The sequence below is a fragment of the Hippocampus bargibanti genome, linkage group LG05, assembly GCF_051943395.1.
Source record: "Hippocampus bargibanti isolate YZ-2025 linkage group LG05, ASM5194339v1, whole genome shotgun sequence".
NCBI lineage: Eukaryota > Metazoa > Chordata > Actinopteri > Syngnathiformes > Syngnathidae > Hippocampus > Hippocampus bargibanti.
Window position 1 is genome coordinate 3,096,609 of NC_142738.1, and position 21,692 is coordinate 3,118,300.

A 21,692-nucleotide genomic window follows, 5' to 3' on the forward strand; every position below is an offset into this window, starting at 1 on the left:
TCGTACAGTGATAACTCGGTTTACGAACCCCTTGGTTTACGAACTTTTCGGTTCACGAACGTTAAATTTATGAAAATTTTACCTTGGCATACGAACTCTTTTTCGGGATATACACGGAGCTGCCACAATGGCAACAAGAAAATGGCAGCCAGGTTGTTTTGGTGTAATATTCCCCGCCCCCAGTCATCGGTTAAAGCCACGTGATTGGTGAAGAACGCAGCAGTGAGGGGGTGAAGGTTGCAGACAGAGAGAGAGTGAAGCCATTATCCAAAAAACAAAATGGCAACCGACATTTTTTGTCCTCTATTGCCCGCCCCCAGTCTTTGGTTAAAGCCACGTGATTGGTCAAGAACTTAGCAGTGAGGGGAGGTGGTATAAACATTAAAGAGACAGGCAGACGACAGAGAGAGTGTGACAAAATGGAATGAAAACAGTGATATTTGGACTCGTTTCAACTTTGATAGTTCAAAGGCATAGTGTAGACTGCAAGGTTAACATATCCCATCAATCAGGCTCTACAAACAACCCGCACAAGCCAGCTAAACAGAACACAATTGATGAGGAACTAGATAAAATTATCGCAGAGAAAGCCCCAACAAGGGATCATTCCTTAAGATGGTGAAAGAAGAAGGTTACGTTCCTCATCAAGTGTTTAATGCTGATGAAACCGGCCACTCCATTCCATCAAGCCATCACCGACCATCACAAAGGTAAAGAAAATGACTTTATTACACAGTACAGTTTATTTCTTTAATTATAATACCATAGCACATTTATTATACATAAAATAAGGTATATTTTGTGTATTTTTAAGGCTTAGAAAATTAGAAAGTAGAAAATTATGTTTTATGGGGAACTGGGAACAGATTATTCTCATTTTAATGGTTTCCTATGGGAAATGAATTTTTGGGATACATACTTTTTGCCTTACACACTCTGTCTGGGAACCAATTAAGTTCGTAAGACAAGGTATCAGTGTTTTTACAGTAGCCGACACCAAGTTGGCGCTAAAACATAAAGTTATCAATACAAAACCCAAAGCTACCACCTCACTGAATCACTTGACAGGAAAAACGATATAATTGCATCTTTTTAATAAGGAATTGTATTTTTTTAAATATCTGTCAAAGCCCACCCCACCCCATTCCTCCACCTTCAAGCCATTCTTGCGGAGACATGTTGACATCAACGTGTGACAGTGACAAGTTGACATTTCACACTTGGATGCTCTCGCCTGACGGGTCAACGTGCGATCGGAATGACAAGACGAAAAAGCAAGAAAACGCATCACATGTCGCATTGAAGTCAGCGAGGTCAACATCGTTCCACTTCGGACTGCTAAGTGGTTATAATGTACAGTGGGGGGGGTCCGGGGGGAGCGGGGCGGACACACACACACACACACACACACACACACACACACACATATATATATATATATATATATATATATATATATATATATATATATATATATATATATATATATATATATAGTAAAGTCTCGTTATATCGATATCGGTTATATCGATAGTACCACTTATTACGATACTATTCCTATGAACGCAAGGAGAAAATTACATGCGCGCAGGGTCTGATATATCGATAGTCCCGGTTATATCGATATTTTTTCGGACTCCCGAGAATATCGATATAACGAGACTTTACTCTCTCTCTCTCTCTCTCTATATATATATATATATATATATATATATATATATATATATATATATATATATATATATAAAAAAAAAAATCCTCGTCTCACCCACCATGGGTGGTGTCTGTCCCCATTTCAGCTCGGGTCCTCTACCAGAGGCCAGGAAGCTTGAGGGTTCTGCGCAGTATCCGTGCTGTTCCCAGCACTGCGCTTTTCTGGACCGAGATATCCGATGTTGTTCCCGGGATCTGTTGCAACCACTCGTCGAGTTTGGGGGTCACTGCCCCAAGTGCTCCGACCACCACAGGCACGACTGTCACCTTTACCTTCCAGGCTCTCTCCAGCTCCTCTCTGAGCCCTTGGTATTTCTCGATTTTCTCATGTTCCTTCTTTCTGATGTTCCCATCACTCGGGACCGCTACATCCACGACAACGGCTTTCCTTTCCCCTTTATCTATGACCACGATATCTGGTTGGTTGGCCATTACCATCTTGTCAGTCTGTATCTGGAAGTCCCACAGGATTTTTGCTCGGTCATTCTCCACCACCTTGGGAGGTGTTTCCCATTTTGACCTTGGGGTTTCCAGTCCATACTCCGCACAGATGTTTCGGTAGACTATGCCAGCCACCTGGTTATGGCGCTCCATGTAGGCTTTCCCTGCCAGCATCTTACACCCTGCAGTTACGTGTTGGATTGTCTCAGGTGCATCTTTGCACAACCTACACCTTGGGTCTTGTCTGGTGTGGTATATCCCTGCCTCTATGGCTCTGGTGTTCAGGGCCTGCTCTTGGGCAGCCAGGATGAGTGCCTCTGTGCTGTCCTTTAGGCCAGCCCTCTCTAGCCACTGATAGGACTTCTTGAGATCAGCCACTTCTGCTATGGTTCGGTGGTACATCCCGTGTAGGGGCTTTTCCTCCCATGATTGTCCCTCTTCCAGCACCTCATCCTCTGTTCCCCATTGACTGAGACATTCTCTGAGTACATCATCCGTTGGAGCCTTCTCTTTGATGTATTCATGGAGCTTGGATGTTTCATCCTGGACAGTGGCTCTCACACTCACTAGTCCCCGGCCTCCTTCCTTACGGCTTGTGTACAGTCTCAGGGTGCTGGACTTGGGATGGAACCCTCCGTGGATGGTGAGGAGTTTTCGGGTCTTAACATCCGTGGTCTGAATCTCTTCCTTTGGCCACCTTATTATTCCTGCAGGGTATCTGATCACTGGCAGGGCATAGCTGTTTATTGCCCGGGTCTTGTTCTTGCCATTGAGCTGGCTTCTGAGGACTTGCCTCACCCGCTGGAGGTATTTGGTCGTAGCCGCTTTCCTTGTTGCTAATTCGAGGTTGCCATTGGCCTGTGGTATACCGAGGTACTTGTAGCTCTTTTCAATGTCTGCTATTGTTCCTTCAGTGAGTGAGACCCCTTCAGTGTGGACTACCTTGCCCCTCTTAGTCACCATCCGACTACATTTCTCCAGCCCGAATGACATTCCGATATCACTGCTGTAGATCCTGGTAGATCAGGGAGTCTATGTCCCTTTCGCTCTTAGCATACAGCTTGATGTCATCCATGTAGAGGAGGTGACTGATCGTAGCTCCATTTCTGAGGCGGTATCCATAGCCTGTCTTGGCGATTATCTGGCTGAGGGGGTTCAGTCCTATGCAGAACAGCAGTGGGGAGAGTGCATCACCTTGGTATATGCCACATTTGATGGACACTTGCGTTAGTGGCTTGCCATTGGCTTCAAGTGTGGTTTTCCACATCCTCATCGAGTTTGCAACGAAGGCTCTCAGGGTCCTGTTGACCTTATACAACTCCAAGCATTCATTGATCCATGTGTGTGGCATCGAGTCATATGCTTTCTTGTAATCAATCCAGGCTGTGCACAGGTTGGTATGTCGGGACCTGCAGTCTTGAGCGACTGTTCTGTCAACCAGCAGCTGATGTTTGGCACCTCTAGTATCTCTACTAATGCCTTTCTGTGCTTTGCTCATGTATTGATCCATGTGTCCACTTATCTTAGCCGCAATGATGCCTGACATGAGCTTCCATGTTGTGGAGAGACAGGTTATTGGCCGATAGTTGGAAGGAACTGCACCCTTTGAGGAATCCTTCATGATCAGGATTGTTCGCCCTTCGGTTAGCCATCCTGGGTGAGTCCCATCCATCAGCAGCTGGTTCATTTGTGCTGCTAGGCGCTCGTGGAGAGCTGTGAGTTTCTTTAGCCAGTAGGTGTGGACCATATCCGGGCCTGGTGCCGTCCAGTTTTTCATACCTGAGACTCTTCCTTGTATATCTGCCGCTGTGATGGTAACTGGGTTCTGTTCAGGGAGGTTGCTGTGCTCCTCTTTCAGAGTCACCAGCCATTGTGCACTGCTGTTATGTGCGACCTCCTTCTCCCATATGCCTTTCCAGTATCTTTCAGTTTCCAGCCTTGGAGGGTCTGCTCTGCTGTTAGAACCCTGCCACTGAGCGTACACTTTCGCAGGTTGTGTTGCGAACAGCCTGTTTATTCTTCTGGCCTCATTCTCTTTCGTGTACCTCTTTAGGCGACTGGCCAAGGCCTGGAGCCTTTGTTTGGCAGTTTCGAGTGCTTCAGGTATGGTTATCTGCATGTACTTCTTGGGTATTGGCCTTTTATTCACACCTCTCTGGGTCTCCGTCAATTGACTCACATCTTTCCGAGCCGCCTTGATCTTGGCCTCCAACCGTCTTTTCGATGGTGGGTAATGAATCTCGTGGCTCTCATGGTTGCTCTTGTAGCCAAGCATGTCTAGGATCACTGATGCTGAGGTGTATATCAGCTCATTGGTTTCCGTGATCGTTCCGGTCGGGATCGTTCTCAGTGCTGCATTCACAGTTTCCATGAGACTTTCAGGTGGTACTTCACATAGCCGTTGTAATCGGTGCCGTCGTTGCCCAGTTTTCATTCTTGCCATGATCTTATCTCTCAGGTCATTTGCTGCCTCGCTCAGCATTTCATTTATTGGGGCTGGCTTCCCAATCTCATTATTCATTGGGGCTTGCCTCCCAATCTCTGGTTGAACCTCTTCCTGTGATGTGGCAGCCTGGGGCCCTTCACCTCGGAATTTGTGTTGTACCTCATCAATCTCAAGTTGTGATAGCAATTGCCGTTTGTGGATATTGGAACACTGAGCTACTAGTTGTTTCGTGGTCAACCGTGACTGTGGGTTTCGAAGTAACCATTCAGCCCCCATTCTCCGCATGTAACCCCTCTGACTAGGGTTGCTTGAGTAGTAGCATTCCAACAGAGCTATGTTATCGCATCTCGTCCATCTCCGCTTTGTTCCAGTAGCCCATTTTTCATCAGGGTGCTCTGGTTCCCCAGCACCTGACGCAGACCTTGTTTGGCCGGGCGACGTCTGAGCCGGCATGTCATTCCATTTATTGTCTCTCATCATTGTATGAGGTAGGCATTAGCGTGAAGAGTCTTGCCCAAGGACCCACACTGGATGATGTCATTGTGCTCATTTCTGCTCATTTTCTCTGCCACAAGTGGGATTCGAACCCTCGTCTCCCATATGCCAAACCGATGCCTTATCAACTGAGCTATCCAGCCGCTGTATATATATATATACATATATATATATATATACATATATATATATATATATATATATATATATATATATATATAGATAGATATAGCCTTTACTTTCACTCGAAATACATGAGTATTTTCTTTTAAGTTGATACCATACGATTGTTTGATACTGTTGTTTTGGGTAGTTTAGATGCTATCAAACGTTTTTCTGATGTCAGTTAGGAAACAAAAAAGTGGTGTCGGTTGTCCTTTAACTATTCATAACGGAAACCGTAACAAAAAAATGACTTTGATAACCTTTGGATAACGGCGGGATACATTCTGTGAAAAGTCACATACTAGAACTGAAATCCCGTCAGCAAATAAAGAACGCGGTGGAGGTGGGGGGGATCGGGGGAGGGGTTGACGTGATACGCAAACACACGGTGCAAAATGTAAATGTATTCCCCAGTTGACAAGAATGCGTCAAGGTTACGATGGTTATTGTTCACTCCGGCTGCTGTTTTTTTTTCTTCCCATGAACGTGGCAGTGACATATGGAGTGGACCACCACCCTCCCCCAATTCTCCCCACCAATCTCACACCCACTCTTTTTTTCTTCCAAAAAGCAGCAAGAAGATATTACAAGGAAACACCCCGCTGCTTAGAATAAAACCTCAGCGACTGATTTTGTAAGTTGACTTTATTATATAGTACAGTTTATTTCTTACCATAGCACATTTATTTCTTACCATACCACATTTATTATACATAAAATAAGGTATATTTTGTGTAGTTTTAAGGCTTAGAAAATTAGAAAGTAGAAAATTAAGTTTTATGGGGTCCTGGGAACAGATTATTCTTATTTTAATGGTTTCCTATGGGAAATTAATATTTGGGATAGATACTTTTAGCCTTACACACTCTGGGAACCAATTGAGTTCGTAAGCCAAGGTATCACTGTCCATAAAAAATGAGGAAGATAACCTCATGATCATCACAATTTATGATTTTTAAAAAATCCAACCGCCGCGTCCTGACGTCTTACCGCTGACATCGTAGCTTTACCATTTCAACTTAACCGCAAACTCTTTGTGCTTTATTAAAGCCATAATTCCTGTCTTGGCATGATTGGCTTTACGGGCATCAAGGGAAAGGCAGCTCGGGGAGCTTTTGCCGGCAACAGGCGGCATCCGATTATTTAGCAACATGCTATTTATTCAGCCATTTGAATCCATTTGTCTGTGCATTAGCCCGACTTAGAGGCGGAACGACACGCATGCACACAAAAGATCGTGGTTAACAACCAGGATGACTTCTAATCCTGTTCAGGGTCTCACTCTTGTCAAACGTACCGCGCCCTCACCCAACTATTTACATTACATGTATACATGTAATACATGTATACATGTATTACATGTATACTCCCAGATACATCCCGCTCTAAAGGACAACCGACACCATTTTTTTGTTTCCTAACTGACATGAGAAAAACATTTTATAGCATCTAAAATACCCAAAACACTGGCTGATATTTTTAGTCAAATGCAAAACACCAATAAAAATGACTTAAAGTGTCCCAAAACTGCCACAAATTAGCTTGAAACTGGGGAGAATAAGAAAGTCCCGTCCCCTTGTTTGTGACGTCACTATTGGTCACACACTGCCTTGCTCCAGAATCAAAACAATGGCTTCAGAGAGTTCAGATTCCGAGAAGATGCTTTCTTGTTACTCATCCAGTTATGAATATGATAGTTCTGAAGAGGAAAGCATAAATGTTTGCAAATGATTAAATAAGTGATTCCGGGTCATTTTGAGGCATCAGGGCTAATGTGTAGCACCCAGAATATGCAGAAGATGGCGCCCAAGCTCCGTTGGAAATTAGCTGATTTGTCTGCTGGGAATTTGTGTCAACTAGTATCAAATAGTAGTCTTGCTAAATCACACAACGATTCACCATCTCGTTATTTATGTTTTTTCCTTCTAATTTCGCCATCAACACAAAGTTTTCAAACCAAACAAAGTACCCAAAATGCTTTGTGTGTCGCTTTCTCGGTCAGGGGCGTTCCTTCAGTGACGTAGGGTGAGGACTCGTCACCAACTCAAAAACAAGACTTCCTGAATATTCAGCGTGTGTCTTAAAAGTTAAATATAGCTATATGCGGTGGAATCTTTGTAAAATACACTCAGTAGAAGTCATTTAAAGTGATTTTACAAATTATGGACACAACTTGTCCGGAGGTGTCGGTTGTCCTTTAAGCCACCATCCAATCATTTCTATACGTGATCCCGTTCAAACTCATGACTGGGGGCGGTGGGAGGGGTTGCAGCCTATCCGGGGAATGATGCACAGAGGAAAGCCAATGACACTTTTGACAGCCTGTCCGTCAATCACTATGGCGATTGGAAGATGACACGAAATGGGAATTGATCTGGTGCCAGCTGCACAAGTGGGCTATGTGAATGACTGCGTCGGCTCACTTAAAACGTGTACAAGCGATTTCCACACAACAGCTGCGGACCACAATCGCATCACTCAAAGACCCCCCCCCCCCCCCCCCCCCGCGACTCCCTCTAAATTAGTCATGATTAATGGCTGCGGCTCATATCGGCTGACTTAATTAAATAACATAGACTAATTAGAGTCTGATTTTTGGCTGCTAATGGCACTGTAAAATAAAATGGAGGAACGAGATCGCCCGATTTAAATGGGCGTCGGCGAGTGACTTGCTTTCATACAAATACGCCCCACCCCCCCACCGCCCCACCGTCAATCTGACAGTTGTATTAAAATGCAAATCGCCTTCACGTGGATTACAGTTCCCAGGGAAACTGCCGCGGGCTGAGTTTGACTCCCGAAATGACACACGGCAGGTAACAGGTTGATAGCCGTTGACCCAAAGGTGGCTGTTAATAATGTTGGTTAACAGATCGCTGACGTGTGGCTGGCGCGCGGAGCCGGCTGACTTGGTGTCATTCTTACGATTCTATAAATCGCTTGAGTAATTTCATTCAACGTTCTGTTGTTGATGACTGACTGTGCTGTTTGTTCAGTTTGCAAAACAGACGTAACGCAACGTATGAGATGTTTGGGGTGGCGAGGAAAATGAGGATAACATGTTTTAACCTTTTCACCGCAGAGCCCCAGACATTTATTTGATTTATCTAGCTAGCTAGCAATCTATCTAGCTAGCTAGCTAGCGATCTACCAATCTAGATAGCTAGCGATTTACGAGCTAGCCATCGATCTAGCTAGCTAGCCATCGATCTATCTAGCTAGCTATCGCTATAACTAGCTAGATAGCTAGCTAGCCATCAATCTATCTAGGTAGCTAGCAATATATCTAGCTAGCTGGCGATGTAGCTAACTAGCGATGTAGCAATCTAGCTAGCGATCTATGAGCTAGCCATCGATCTAGCTAGCTAACCATCAATCTATCTAGCTAGCTAGCCATCAATTATCTAGCAGCTAGCCATCGCTCTAACTAGCTAGATAGCCTTCTATCTATCTAGCTAACCATCTATCTATCGATCTAGCTAGCTAGCCATCAATCTATCTAGATAGCTAGCTACCGATCTACTAGCTAGCCATAGATCTAGCTAGCTAGCCATCGATCTAGCTAGCTAACCATCAATCTATCTAGCTAGCTAGCTAGCCATCAATTATCTAGCAGCTAGCCATCGCTCTAACTAGCTAGATAGCCATCTATCTATCTAGCTAGCCATCTATCTTTCGATCTAGCTAGCTAGCCATCAATCTATCTAGATAGCTAGCTACCGATCTACTAGCTAGCCATCGATCTATCTAGCTAGCTAGCCATCGATTATCTAGCTAGCTAGCCATCGCTCGAACTAGCTAGATAGCTAGCTAGCCATCTATCTAACTATTTAGCTAGCTAGCCATCACTCTATCTGTCTATGTGTCCATCTACTTGTTTATTCATTTAACTAGCTAGCTTCCTAGCTAAATAAATAAATAAATAAACTGCGAAATAGCCGGCTAGCCACTATATATATATATATATATATATATATATATATATATATATATATATATATATATATATACACACTGCTCGAAAACAGACTGCGGGCTCTGCGACATGGCGTAAACATCACGTCACAGTACAAATTGAATCCCTTTACAGATCTTCCGATATAAACTTACGTCTAGACATCTTAATGCTTATTAGAAGCGTGTCTTATTTACCCCCATGGAGTCCAGGATTAGTTTGAGTGGATTCTCACCGCACGAGCGATCAAAGCCCACAAGGCATGTCTCGGCGCGGTTCAATGTTAGCGTAGCGCCAAACATACGCCCCATCCTTTTTTTTTTGGGGGGCAATAGCGTTACAGAGAGGGATGCATTTTAGAATAATAATAATACATTTCATTTCTAAGCGCATTTCAAAACTCTCAAGGTGACTTTCTAGTCACAAGATCAGTTTTTCTTTGGGTGAGCAGCGGCAGCCACATGCGCCAGCTAGACCCGGAAGTAACTCAAATAGATAGAAAGTGAACTACCTAGCTAACAGATAGCTAATAGATAGAAATAAGCCAAATAAACCAAAAAAAAATGCTGCTCTGTGGGTCTGATGAAAGAACAAAATGGGCAACGTATAGCCCGCGGGCCATACATTGCACACCCATACCCCCTTTTTTTAAAGAACGATTTCAAGCTGGATTAGTGTTGTTTTTTTAATGCGGGTGAGCAGCGGCAACATTTACCATCTTAAATCATTTATCAAAACGAATGCTTTGTTGAGCACTAGCATGTGCGCGCTAGCAACTTTAGCATATTTGCCGGTCCGCCACAGCTATCTATCTAGCTATCTATTGACTATCTATAAGCTATCTATTAGCTAGCTATTTTCTATATATTAACTAGCTGTTCGCTAGCTGTTCGTTATCTATTAGCTAGCTGGCAAGCTTTCTATCTATTTGAGGTACTTCCGGGTTGAGTGAACGCTGGCATGTGTGGCTGCCGCTGCTCACCCGCAGAAAAACTTATCCTGTGACTGTGGAGTGACCTTGAGTTTTAAGAGGCGCTTATAAATGAAATGCATTATTATTATTATTATTATTATTATTATTATTATTATTAGCTATTGGCTATCTATTAGCTATCTATTAGCTAGCTAGCAAGCTTTCTATCTATTTGAGGTACTTCCGGGTTGAGTGAACGCTGGCGCGTGTGGTTGCCGCTGCTCACCCGCAGAAAAATTTAGCCTGTGACTGTGGAGTGACCTTGAGAGTTTTGAAAGGCGCTTATAAATGAAATATATTATTATTATTATTATTATTATTATTATTATAACTTTGTGGTATTTGAGCTCCCCAGACGGTGTCTGTTGGGAATCGTTGAATAAAGGCCCGAATAAACGAATGGAGCTCGCCATCTCTGCTATTCAATGACAAAAAGCACAGGTGGTTTGCAGCTCCCAACGTTACCTTGGGCTGAGATCTGACCATTATTTGTGCGTGTGTGGTGCACATCATAACTCTGGTACTGATCTCCTGCCAACAAAAAAATATTTAAAAAAACAACCCACAACATCCTTTCAAACATTTCACCGCAGCTTGCTCACTGCCTCAAAAGTAACACCCGCTTTCACAGTGGGGGCCGCCAACAGTCACAAAGGCACGTCGGAACTTTTTCTTTGTGCTGCAGGCTAGAGGGGGGGGGGGGGACACACACACACGATGACAATAAGCTTTGGATGGAGATCAAAAGACTTAACTTTCTCCGCGCACACGAGGTATTCTCTACACATCTGCATCGTTCTTGCTCTACCTCCCATCACATGTATTTATTTTTTAAATTGTATGTATTTATTTTTGTCGTCCTACTGCAGGCAAGTCAGCGATGTCTTTCTGAGGGCGTGAACGCCACATCTTACATGTCGCAGTGGAACAAAGATGAGAACGCTAATGGTTTTTGGCAGGGTCTGCTGCTCAACAAACTGGTGGGGGTTGGGGGGGTGTTAAGAAAAGAGCAGAGGCGAAACCGTTACCGCAGCACCCCCTGTTGGTACAAAGAGAGCATCACAGCACAGATTGCAGTGATACCTTGGTTTACGAACTTAATTGGTTCCCAGACAGTGTGTACGGCGAAAAGTGTGTATCCCAAAAAATTAATTTCCCATAGGAAACCATTAAACTGAGAATAATCCGTTCCCAGGTCCCCATAAAACTTAATTTTCTACTTTTCTAAGCCTTAAAGCTACACAAAATATACCTTATTTTATGTATAATAAATGTGCTATGGTATTATAATTAAAGAAATAAGCTGTACTGTATAATAAAGTCGTTTTATTTACCTGATGGCTTGATGGAATGGAGTGGCCGGTTTCATCAGCATTAAACATTTGATGAGGAACGTAGCCTTCTTCTTTCACCATCTTGAGGATTGATCCCTTGTAGGTGCTTTCTCTGCGATAATTTTACCTTGTTCCTCATCAATTGTGTTCTGTTTAGCTGGGTTGATAGCTTTTTGTATCAAGTCTACAGATGGCTTGTGCGGGTTATTTGTGGAGCCTGATTGATGGGAATTTTAACCTTGAAGTCTACACGTCTGTGTAAGCTCTCAGTCATACAGGAGTGGTCCATCGATGAAAAGGTTTCTTCAGCCGTCATCTGTACTTTTTGAAGGTGTCGGACGTTTCGCTTCTTATTCAAGATGCTTCTTCCGCGAACTAAAGTCTTACTGGTAGTATATATATATATATCCCTAATGTCCAGACATGGCAGCGCTGGACACTGCTATGATAGGTCCCTACTCTCAGGTTGAGGGGAGCATAGGACCACTCCCTGCGGCCCCCACGGTATATTTTATGTGTAGTTTTAAGGCTTAGAAAATTAAAAAGTAGAAAATTATGTTTTAAGGGGACCTGCGAACGGATTATTGTCATTTTAATGGTTTCCTGTGGGAAATTAATTTTTGGGATACACACTTTTCAACCTTACACACTCTGTTAACCAATTAAGTTTGTAAGCCAAGGTATCACTGTATCTCACTCAAGTCCAAGAAATGAATTCTTTTTCAGAGCGATTTCCGCCAAATGTCCTTAAGCCCTTAACGTTAACCATCTCGGCGGACCTGCCCCCTAGCGCTACTGTCATGGCGACAAACAAGGTGGTAGCTGATGTCACCCGTAGGAGGCAAGCCGCCGGGTGATAGATGGATTGATTATCCAAACTCATCCCTCCAGCTGTTAAAAGAAAAAAAAAATATCTGGTACCCGCCGCAGGTTCTCGTATGCTTCGACTTTATAACTCTCATTTTTAAAATGCTTTCACCCACACCTCTGCAATGCCAGAACCAGGACTATGACATTTTTTTTTTCTGAATCACAGAAACAAACAGCTAGCTCTCTTCAGTGTGAATGCTAAAACACCTAGCTGGTTCGAAAGGTAATTTTTTTTGCCCCTCGAGGTTGACAGACAACTGACAAAATGCAGAAATTGATTCTTGTCAGGGGTTTGACAAGAGAGTGTCGAGCCCTATTGTGGGCAGAATCATGGATGGAGAAGGCTAGCTAGAATGCTAATCTGTTAGCATCCAATCACAGGGTTTGAGAAGAGGGTGTTGAGCCTGACTGTGGGCAGAATCATGGATGCATATGGCTAGCTGGAATGCTAATATGCTAGCATCCAATCACAGGATTTGATAAGAGGGTGTTGAGCCCGACTATGGGCAGAATCATGGATGGATATGGCTAGCTGGAATGCTAATCTGCTAGCATCCAATCACAGGATTTGATAAGAGGGTGTTGAGCCCGACTATGGGCAGAATCATGGATGGATATGGATCGCTGGAATGCTAATCTGTTAGCATCCAATCACAGCATTTAACAAGAGGGTGTTGAGCCCTACTGTGGGCAGAATCATGGATGGAAAAGGCTAGCTGGAATGCTAATCTGTTAGCATCCAATCACAGGGTTTGACAAGAGGGTGTTGAGCCCTACTGTGGGCAGAATTATGGATGGATATGGCTAGCTGGAATGCTAATATGTTAGCATAAAACTTTGCTTAACTAATTCACTGCCATTCACAAATGTATTCAGGAATTGAAAATATGACATAGAGCGTCATTCCTGAATTTGTTCGGGTTTTGTTTTATTCTTGCGGGTAGTGCTGATAAAGCTCTGGTCCGACCTCTGGCAATGTTTTTTCCCTTCTACGAGGGGACAGCATTTGCCTTTTGTCCATGTTAGCGCTTTGTTACAGCTTCAGCTGTTGCTAAAGCGCGACATCAATCAATTGTATGTATTGTATTGTATTTTGTACAGCCGCCCCCTTTTCAAGCTCAGATAACTCCAGACTCATATAACTTAGGAATTAACTATTTTTTTCCAATGAAAGAAGAGAGTCTAAGGTTTCTTACGCTGGATTGAATATTTATGTAGTCCTAAAACTCATTCTTCTGTGGGTCCATGAAAGTTGAGTGAAAATGACAAAAACCCTGGCACATCGTCTGGCAGTGAATGAGTTAAAAGCTTTGTACGATGAATCGGGACCACTGATTAATCTAACGAGACGTTTGGGTCAATCAAACCAACGGATGGAAGGAAGACTTACTCCATGCTACCAGCTTTCAGGAAGAGGTTGTAGATGTGTGAGAAGAAGAAGAGGGAGAGGATGGTGGTGAAGAACATGGTCATCCAGGAACCGTGATCCTCACGGAAGACACTCAGGCGCAGGTATCGACCTAAAGGCGACCAAGGACAAACATGAGATCTTCAGCAGCTTGTCAACCATCAAACACGCGCCGCACGGAGATGAAACCTAATGAAGGATCGTCTTGGAATCGATAACGTGCCGCTCTCTTGGAAACGTGACCTTTTGAGTTTTGGAATGAAGATGAAGGACCGAGAGTGATTGTCATTGTCTTTCAACATTTGAGGGATCATCATCAATCATTTCAAGGGGAAGAATGGTGTCGTGTGCCCTAAAAGCTAATTTTAAAATGGAACAGAAGAATCAACCACGTTCTTCAACATTCAATTGAAAGTTTTTCATTTAGTTATCCATCCAGACAACGACCACTTTTCACATCGCTAATAACATGAACTACACACTAACTAGCCTTACCTCCACCCGGTCATTTATGTCGCTAGTATTAGCATTAGCTTTCCTATACCTTGTTATTAGCCTCACCTAATTGAGTCTAACATTCTGAGTATTCAAACGGAATCAAAATGCGCTCAAATGTATCACTGTATATATCGAACATTAGCAACTGCACTTACAGTATCTATTACCAATCTCGTCATTAGTTTAGCTTACATTAGCGCAACTGGTAGTAGCCACACTCATCCATTAGTGATACTAACATTAGCAACACAACCTCATTATGACATTAGTGTTTGCGTTAGGAAGACGTTGGCTTTTGCGACACCTTCACTTTTGTGGAATTAGCTCAGGTAGTACATTAGTAGCGCTAGCATAAGGTACACATGACAGTATTACTGGCTATACGGGCATTAGCAAAGACAGGATTAACACAAATGTTATACTGTACACACGAGTGCAAAATGAGCATTGCATCTGTGAATGTTTTATAAGCCCAGCACAACAATATAATGTCCTTTATCTTTTCATAACTTAATAATCAGCAGTCAAGTGCTTCAAGGTTACTCGGTTGTTGGAGCAAGGAAACCTTGGATATGCTCCGCTGCGCACCTCGTAGTCGCTATTTTACATATTGTGTATGCAGTCACTTTAAGGCACTCTCTTTTGTGTTGACACCGCAGGCGGACATCTTTGTTGTGGACAAGAGACTGTTTCTAGAGTTCAGATGCAATCTTTGCGTTCACAGCAAGGCCGTAAGTAAGACATTCAGATTGGCGTCGAGACAATACGTTTTGCTCTGTGGTATTTCAGGCCTCATCGGGGTTGCATAATTGAATTCACTTGCATGACTGAACTTAATTGCCTTCTTCTTCTATGCGCACAGTATATATATATATATATAATATATATAATATATATATATATATATACAGTAAAGTCTCGTTATATCGATATCGGATATATCGATAGTCCCGGTTATATCGATACTATTTCTATGCACGCGCGGAGAAAATTACATGCAAACAGGGTCGGATATATCGATAGTCCCGGTTATATCGATATTTTTTCGGACTCCCTTGAATATCGATATAACGAGACTTCACTGTATATATACTGTACTTCACTTTTCTAATGATACACAAGTGTCATCTAACAAGACTCCATTAAAAACACAAGTACCACACCAAACAATGAGAATCATTTTGAATCAGTTCTAATAACAGTTCTAATAATACTCGTGTCACCAAACAAGAAGCCATTTTGATCTTTTTTTTTCAAATTATACCTACAATGGTGAAAACAACAAGTAATGTCTCCCCCTTGTGGTAAAAACACAGACGTAACCCACTAATCAATGAGATTCATTTCGAATCAGTTTTCTAATGATACTCAAATGTCATCTAACAAGACGCCATTTTGATCTTTTTTTTTTTCCAATGATGCCTAAAATGGCTCCCACCTCAAACATAATAAGCTAAACTCTCACAAAAGAACGAGAAATATCTCCCCCTCGGAGTAAAAAAAACAGATGTACCACACCAAACAATGAGAATCATTTTGAATCAGTTCTAATAACACTCGTGTCACCAAACAAGAAGCCATTTTGATCGTTTTTTTTCAAATTATACCTACAATGGTGAAAACAACAAGTAATGTCTCCCCCTTGTGGTAAAAACACAGACGTAACCCACTAATCAATGAGATTCATTTCGAATCAGTTTTCTAATGATACTCAAATGTCATCTAACAAGACGCCATTTTGATCATTTTTTTTCCAATGATACCTAAAATGGCTCCCACCTCAAACATAATAAGCTAAACTCTCACAAAAGAACGAGAAATATCTCCCCCTCGGAGTAAAAAAAACAGAAGTACCACACCAAACAACGAGAATCATTTTGAATCAGCTCTAATAATACTCGTGTCACCAAACAAGAAGCCATTTTGATTGTTTTTTTCAAATTATACCTAGAGTGGTGAAAACAAAAAGTAATGTCTCCCCCTTGTGGTAAAAACACAGACGTAACCCACTAATCAATGAGATTCATTTCGAATTAGTTTTCTAATGATACTCAAATGTCATCTAACAAGACGCCATTTTGATCTTTTTTTTTTCCAATGATGCCTAAAATGGCTCCCACCTCAAACATAATAAGCTAAACTCTCACAAAAGAACGAGAAATATCTCCCCCTCGGAGTAAAAAAAACAGATGTACCACACCAAACAATGAGAATCATTTTGAATCAGTTCTAATAACACTCGTGTCACCAAACAAGAAGCCATTTTGATCTTTTTTTTTTCAAATTATACCTACAATGGTGAAAACAACAAGTAATGTCTCCCCCTTGTGGTAAAAACACAGACGTAACCCACTAATCAATGAGATTCATTTCGAATCAGTTTTCTAATGATACTCAAATGTCATCTAACAAGACGCCATTTTGATCTTTTTTTTTCCAATGATGCCTAAAATGGCTCCCACCTCAAACTTTATAAGCTAAACTCTCACAGAGCCGTGGTGAAAAGAAATGTCTCCCCGTCATGGTAAAAACACAAAAGTACCAGACCAATCAATGAGATTCATTTCAAATTAGTTTTCTAATGACACTCAAGTGTCATCTAACAAGACGCCATTTTCCTAATCGAATGGCGAAGTAGCAAGGTATTACTGTATGTCAACATCACTGCTGTGTGGAAAAAAAAAAGGTCAGTGCATGAATCACAATCAGTCTACCGTACAGTTGTGTATGTTTGACTTCCATTCCAGCGCGCATGACTTACCAAAAAGCAGTTGATGGAATACAAACTTCCCAACAACGAGCCCGATGAGAATGGCCAGCAACCAGCACACCACTTTGAGGACGCTCCACCCACCTCCGGGGTATTTGTTGAAAAGAAAGGAGACACAGTTGCCCACCACCGCTATATACGCATCCTTCTGACTGTGGGAAACGGGGTCCTCTGCGAAGATGAGGAAGTTGAAGAAGACCACCAGGTAGGCCACCGTGATACGTGACCACGGGTGCTTGAAGTAATAGCAGAATGAATTGGTTGTCTCCATCCTGATAAGCCACTCCCACCCGCCACCTCCCACGCCGCACCTGGGAGGTAAAGACAGCAGCAAGGGAGTGTCATTGGAGTGGGGTGAGGGGGGATATTGAGGTTTAGATTCTTGTTTATTAAAAATTCCGGATGATAATTGCCATCATTTAAAAGACAACCGACGCCTCCGGACAAGTTGTGTCCATAATTTGTAAAATCACCTCAAATGACTTCGACTGAGCGTATTTTACTGTCTATCGTGTGGAATGGAACCATATTTTTTTTCGGCATTTTTAGCCACAACATTCATCAAGGAGGAAGCGGTAGCGCCTTTTCGGTAGCATGAACATGCCAGCACTGTTTTTGATTTGAGGAATATCCCAGCGTTGTTCAGCGAAAAGGTCCGTGCTGTTGGACAGTCTGCGGCTGGCTGGATGGATACGTGGCTTATGGAGCCCGCCACGAGAAGAAAGGAGCGTCAGCGCAGAGCGCCGATGCGTATGTGGAACTGTCACGGCTTGGAATTGAAGCGGATTTACGTGGGAGAGGAGATGTGAGACAATTTCTTTTCGTCAATGGATGTGACAGCTTCGTGTTTGCTTTCAACATTTAGTTTGTAGCAGACGTGCACATTTCAACATGACGTCTCTGATCCACTGGTGGAAAGGACGCTTTGATCCTCTCCTCTTTCATCTAGAACTGCTTCATGCAACAAACAGGGAGCAGAAAGTGCTTAAAATTGGCTGTCTGTATTTTGTGTTGTCACATTATTTGTTAATTTTTTGTTGTTGTTTTGACTTCAAGAGTGGCTGCCTTTACAGCAGCTCCCATATTTTGTTTTCTACTTCTTCCTTTCCTTTCCTCTTACTTTCATCACTTTGCTGCTATGAAATGTAAATCATCTCCACTGCGAGACTATTAAAAGCTAATCCAATCCAACTCATGGAGTTGTCCAGGTATACTTCATAAAGACACCTGGTGATAGTTGATGCAACACAGAGCGATCCATCGGATCCGCTTCCCACAGCACAAAGTTAGCGTGAAAACTGATGACGTCCACGAAAAACATTCTGACAAACTCGTTTGCCGTCACTTTTTATTGTTGCTGTTTTGTTAAATAAGGCCCACCAGGTTGAGTGAAACCCGGCCGTCCGACCGACGCACCTTACCGACATCTCTCCACGCGGATAGCAAGAGAGTCCAAGGACCGTAATAATCGCGCATGGCATTCATGTATCGCAACATAAACTGCCTCGAAAGTTTGACCACGGCCGGTGTCAAGTGTCAAAGTACGGCAAAACTACTTCCGCCAAGCACTGTCAAATTACGATCCGTTTTTCGGCATTTTCAGTGTACGATAGACTACTTCCGCCAGTCAACCTCAACGGTCTCTTCTCGTGATGGGAATTCCGGCTCTTTTCAGAGAGCCGGTTCTTTTGGCTCGGCTCCCTAAAAAGATCCGGATTTTTTTGGCTCCCAAATGGCTCCTCTGTTTGGTTTTGTTTTTTTGTTGCTTAAATTAATTAACTCCAAAAAAGCATGTAAAATTACGTGAAAAAATGAATTACTCGTTATATATTATTATATTGCTCGATTTATATGTGCACAGAGAGCATCCACCAACTTTCAGTTTCCCTGTGGTTACTCTGCTCAGATGATTAAGTGTCACTAATTTGCTTTTCATATTAATAATGCTATCATACCAACTAGTAAAAATTATCATAATTGAATAATAATAATTTAAAACTAAATTTAAAAACTAACATTTATCCACCTGTCTACCTAACTCCCCCCATGTCCCCTTTTCCTCACTGCTGCGTGTGTCTGTAATTCTCTCCTCCCGCTTCTACCACGGATATCGACCAATCACGTGCGGCTTTAACCGAAGACCGATGGCAGGGAATAGAGGACAAAAAAATTCCGGCTCATTGTTATGACCGGCTCTCTTCGTTCACTTCAGTGATCTGGCTCTAAGAACCGGCTCGTTCGCGAACGACACATCACTTGTCCCTTCATTAGATACAACGGCAGATAAATTGTGCACTTAAATAAAACCACACCCGTTTTAGTTGAACAACATGTGACATTTCCGAACACTAATTTTGACAACTCGGACAATTTGCGTCTAACTTTATTCCACAGTCAATTTCGTTGACTCGATTTTACTGCACTTGAGGAAAATTAACTCAGGAAATGTCTTATTTAATCATTTTTTTTCAACATGTATTTTTTATGAGAAATGTTATTCTACATATTCAACTAAACATAAAAATAGTGTTGGTTGATGAGAACTGACGAGTACGGGGCGAGTCTGGTGTGCTCTCGAGTGAACTCTGTCGTTAGTGGAGCAAATTTACCATCCAAAATATCATTTCCGCAACAAATGTCCTAATTAGAGATGTTAGTTGGGTGGTTGAAAAGTGCACTGGGTTCACTGCTTTGCGCAAAACTGATTACCGAAACTTCATGATAGATGCAAAAAAACAGTTCGTAATTAAATAATAAACCTGCTGCAATCAAATTGTGGCATTGACTGCTCACCTAAAGTATCAAAATAATTCTTACCTTGCTAAAGCAAGTCAGCTTTTCAGCAAATAATTATTTCAGTTGTTCATGTCACGTCTTTTTGTGTGTACCGGGTAGAATTTCTGGAAATCATTTGTAGCTGTATTCCATCGCCAGCCACCTTTTTTGTTACTAACTTTCTCCCTTTATTTATTACTTATTATGACGGTGCTGTTGCTAACGATAATAACCCCACATTGTGTTGACAACGTAATTGCGTTCAATGAGAAAATCATTTTCGCTCCCCTTGAACTCGAAGAGCAACTTTGCTTGTGACGTCGTTCGTGTTTGGGTTTATGGCGTCGTTTCCATATCATTTTATTTATTTATTCATATGGACGATGTTGTGTTGGGATATTTTACCAGGTGATTCCCCCGTGTGTTGTCGTCACCGATAATCGTGCCTTGAAAGCATTTTCGTCGTGTGGAATGTATAGTATGAGTTTACACTTGTTTTCAAGCTTAGATGGTTATATTAGTAGTTTTACTCTTCATTTTAAAATCAAAGTTCGTGCTCGCCTATGTCGGGATGGGTGTAATTTGTTTTCCACGTGAAAAGTAAATACGCAGTCGAGTTAGAAATTTATATTAATATGTATTACAAGGTAGATATGTTTTAATGCCATCACATCGGACAGTACGCTACAATTTTCAACCACTGTGCCGTGAGAAATGATCCCATGTCACTTTTTTAAAAAAGTAAAACAATTATAAATCGTTTTCTGCAAATATGTCATCGTCGAGTATCCGTGCTGTAAAGACTGGGAGCGTAATTAAATATTCGTCCGTGTGGCAACATGTAGCTGATTGTCTCGTTCCTCCGGGGACTTAATGATACGCGTGAGAGGTCGTGACGATGGTCAATGAGAAGTTTTTAAAAAGGGCAACTGCAAAATCCGAATTGGGCTCTGTACAAGATTCTGATCCGGATGGAGGCCCTAGTATGAGGGGTGGGAAAAAGAAAGCAAAGACGTTGACCTCAAGACAATATAGCTATCTTTGGTATGGATTTACTTCCACCGGGGATGTGGCGAGAAACTGTCCGAGTAGGGACGTGTCGTTCGCGAAAGACCGGCTTTGAAATAAATTTCTTTGAAATGAACAACTGGAGCCGGCTTTTAATGGGGAGCCGATTCTGCAACCCCTTCAGTTAAAGTCGCACGTGATTGGTTAAAATTTGTTGTAGAAGTCACACGCGCGCGCACACACACACACACACACACACACGCACACACACACACACACACACACACACACACACACACACACACACACACACACGCACACACGCGCACACACACACAGGAATATAAATAAAGTCACATAAATTGTAAAAATTATATACTGTATTTTATAATTTTGGTGGTAAATTAATTTAAGCAACAAAAAAAAAAAAAAAAACTAAGCGATTTGCGAGCCAAAAGAGCCAGATCTTTTATGTGAGCCGAGACAAAAGAACCGGCTCTCTAAAAAGAGCCGTAATTCCCATCACTACAACTGAGCCACGGTGCCGAGCAAGCTTAAACCCCATTTCCAAATGAAACACCCGTCACTTCAAAACAAGCCAACAGTCTATGTTGTTCGCCTGCGTGCCAATACAAAAAACAGGCAACCTTTATGCAAAAAAACACAAAGGTAAATGAGAAAGCACTAAAAGCGAATTACCTAGTAGTTTCACACTAGGTATAAATAAATTGAGAAATTTCGTTGTAATTAAATATACTGTTCAAAGTGTCATTTTATAACACTTTCGGTTAGTGGTGTGTTGCAAAATGTTTCCAATGTAAAAAACGTGTCCTGGCTCAAA

The 21,692-nt window shown here is 42.2% G+C and overlaps 1 protein-coding gene across 1 annotated transcript in view; it reads right to left on the minus strand.

Moving 5' to 3' along the window:
• The window catches only part of tmem117 (transmembrane protein 117), a 36,477-nt gene extending 18,281 nt beyond the window's left edge, over window positions 1-18,196 (minus strand). The window contains exons 1-2 of the mRNA XM_088995808.1: window positions 17,060-18,196; window positions 13,783-13,912 (exon numbers count right to left, since the gene is read on the minus strand). Of these exons, the coding sequence (XP_088851934.1) occupies window positions 13,783-13,912; window positions 17,060-17,339 (410 nt within the window). The 5' untranslated portion in view covers window positions 17,340-18,196. The remainder of the gene's footprint in view (window positions 1-13,782; window positions 13,913-17,059) is intronic.
• Between the last annotated feature and the right edge of the window lie 3,496 nt (window positions 18,197-21,692).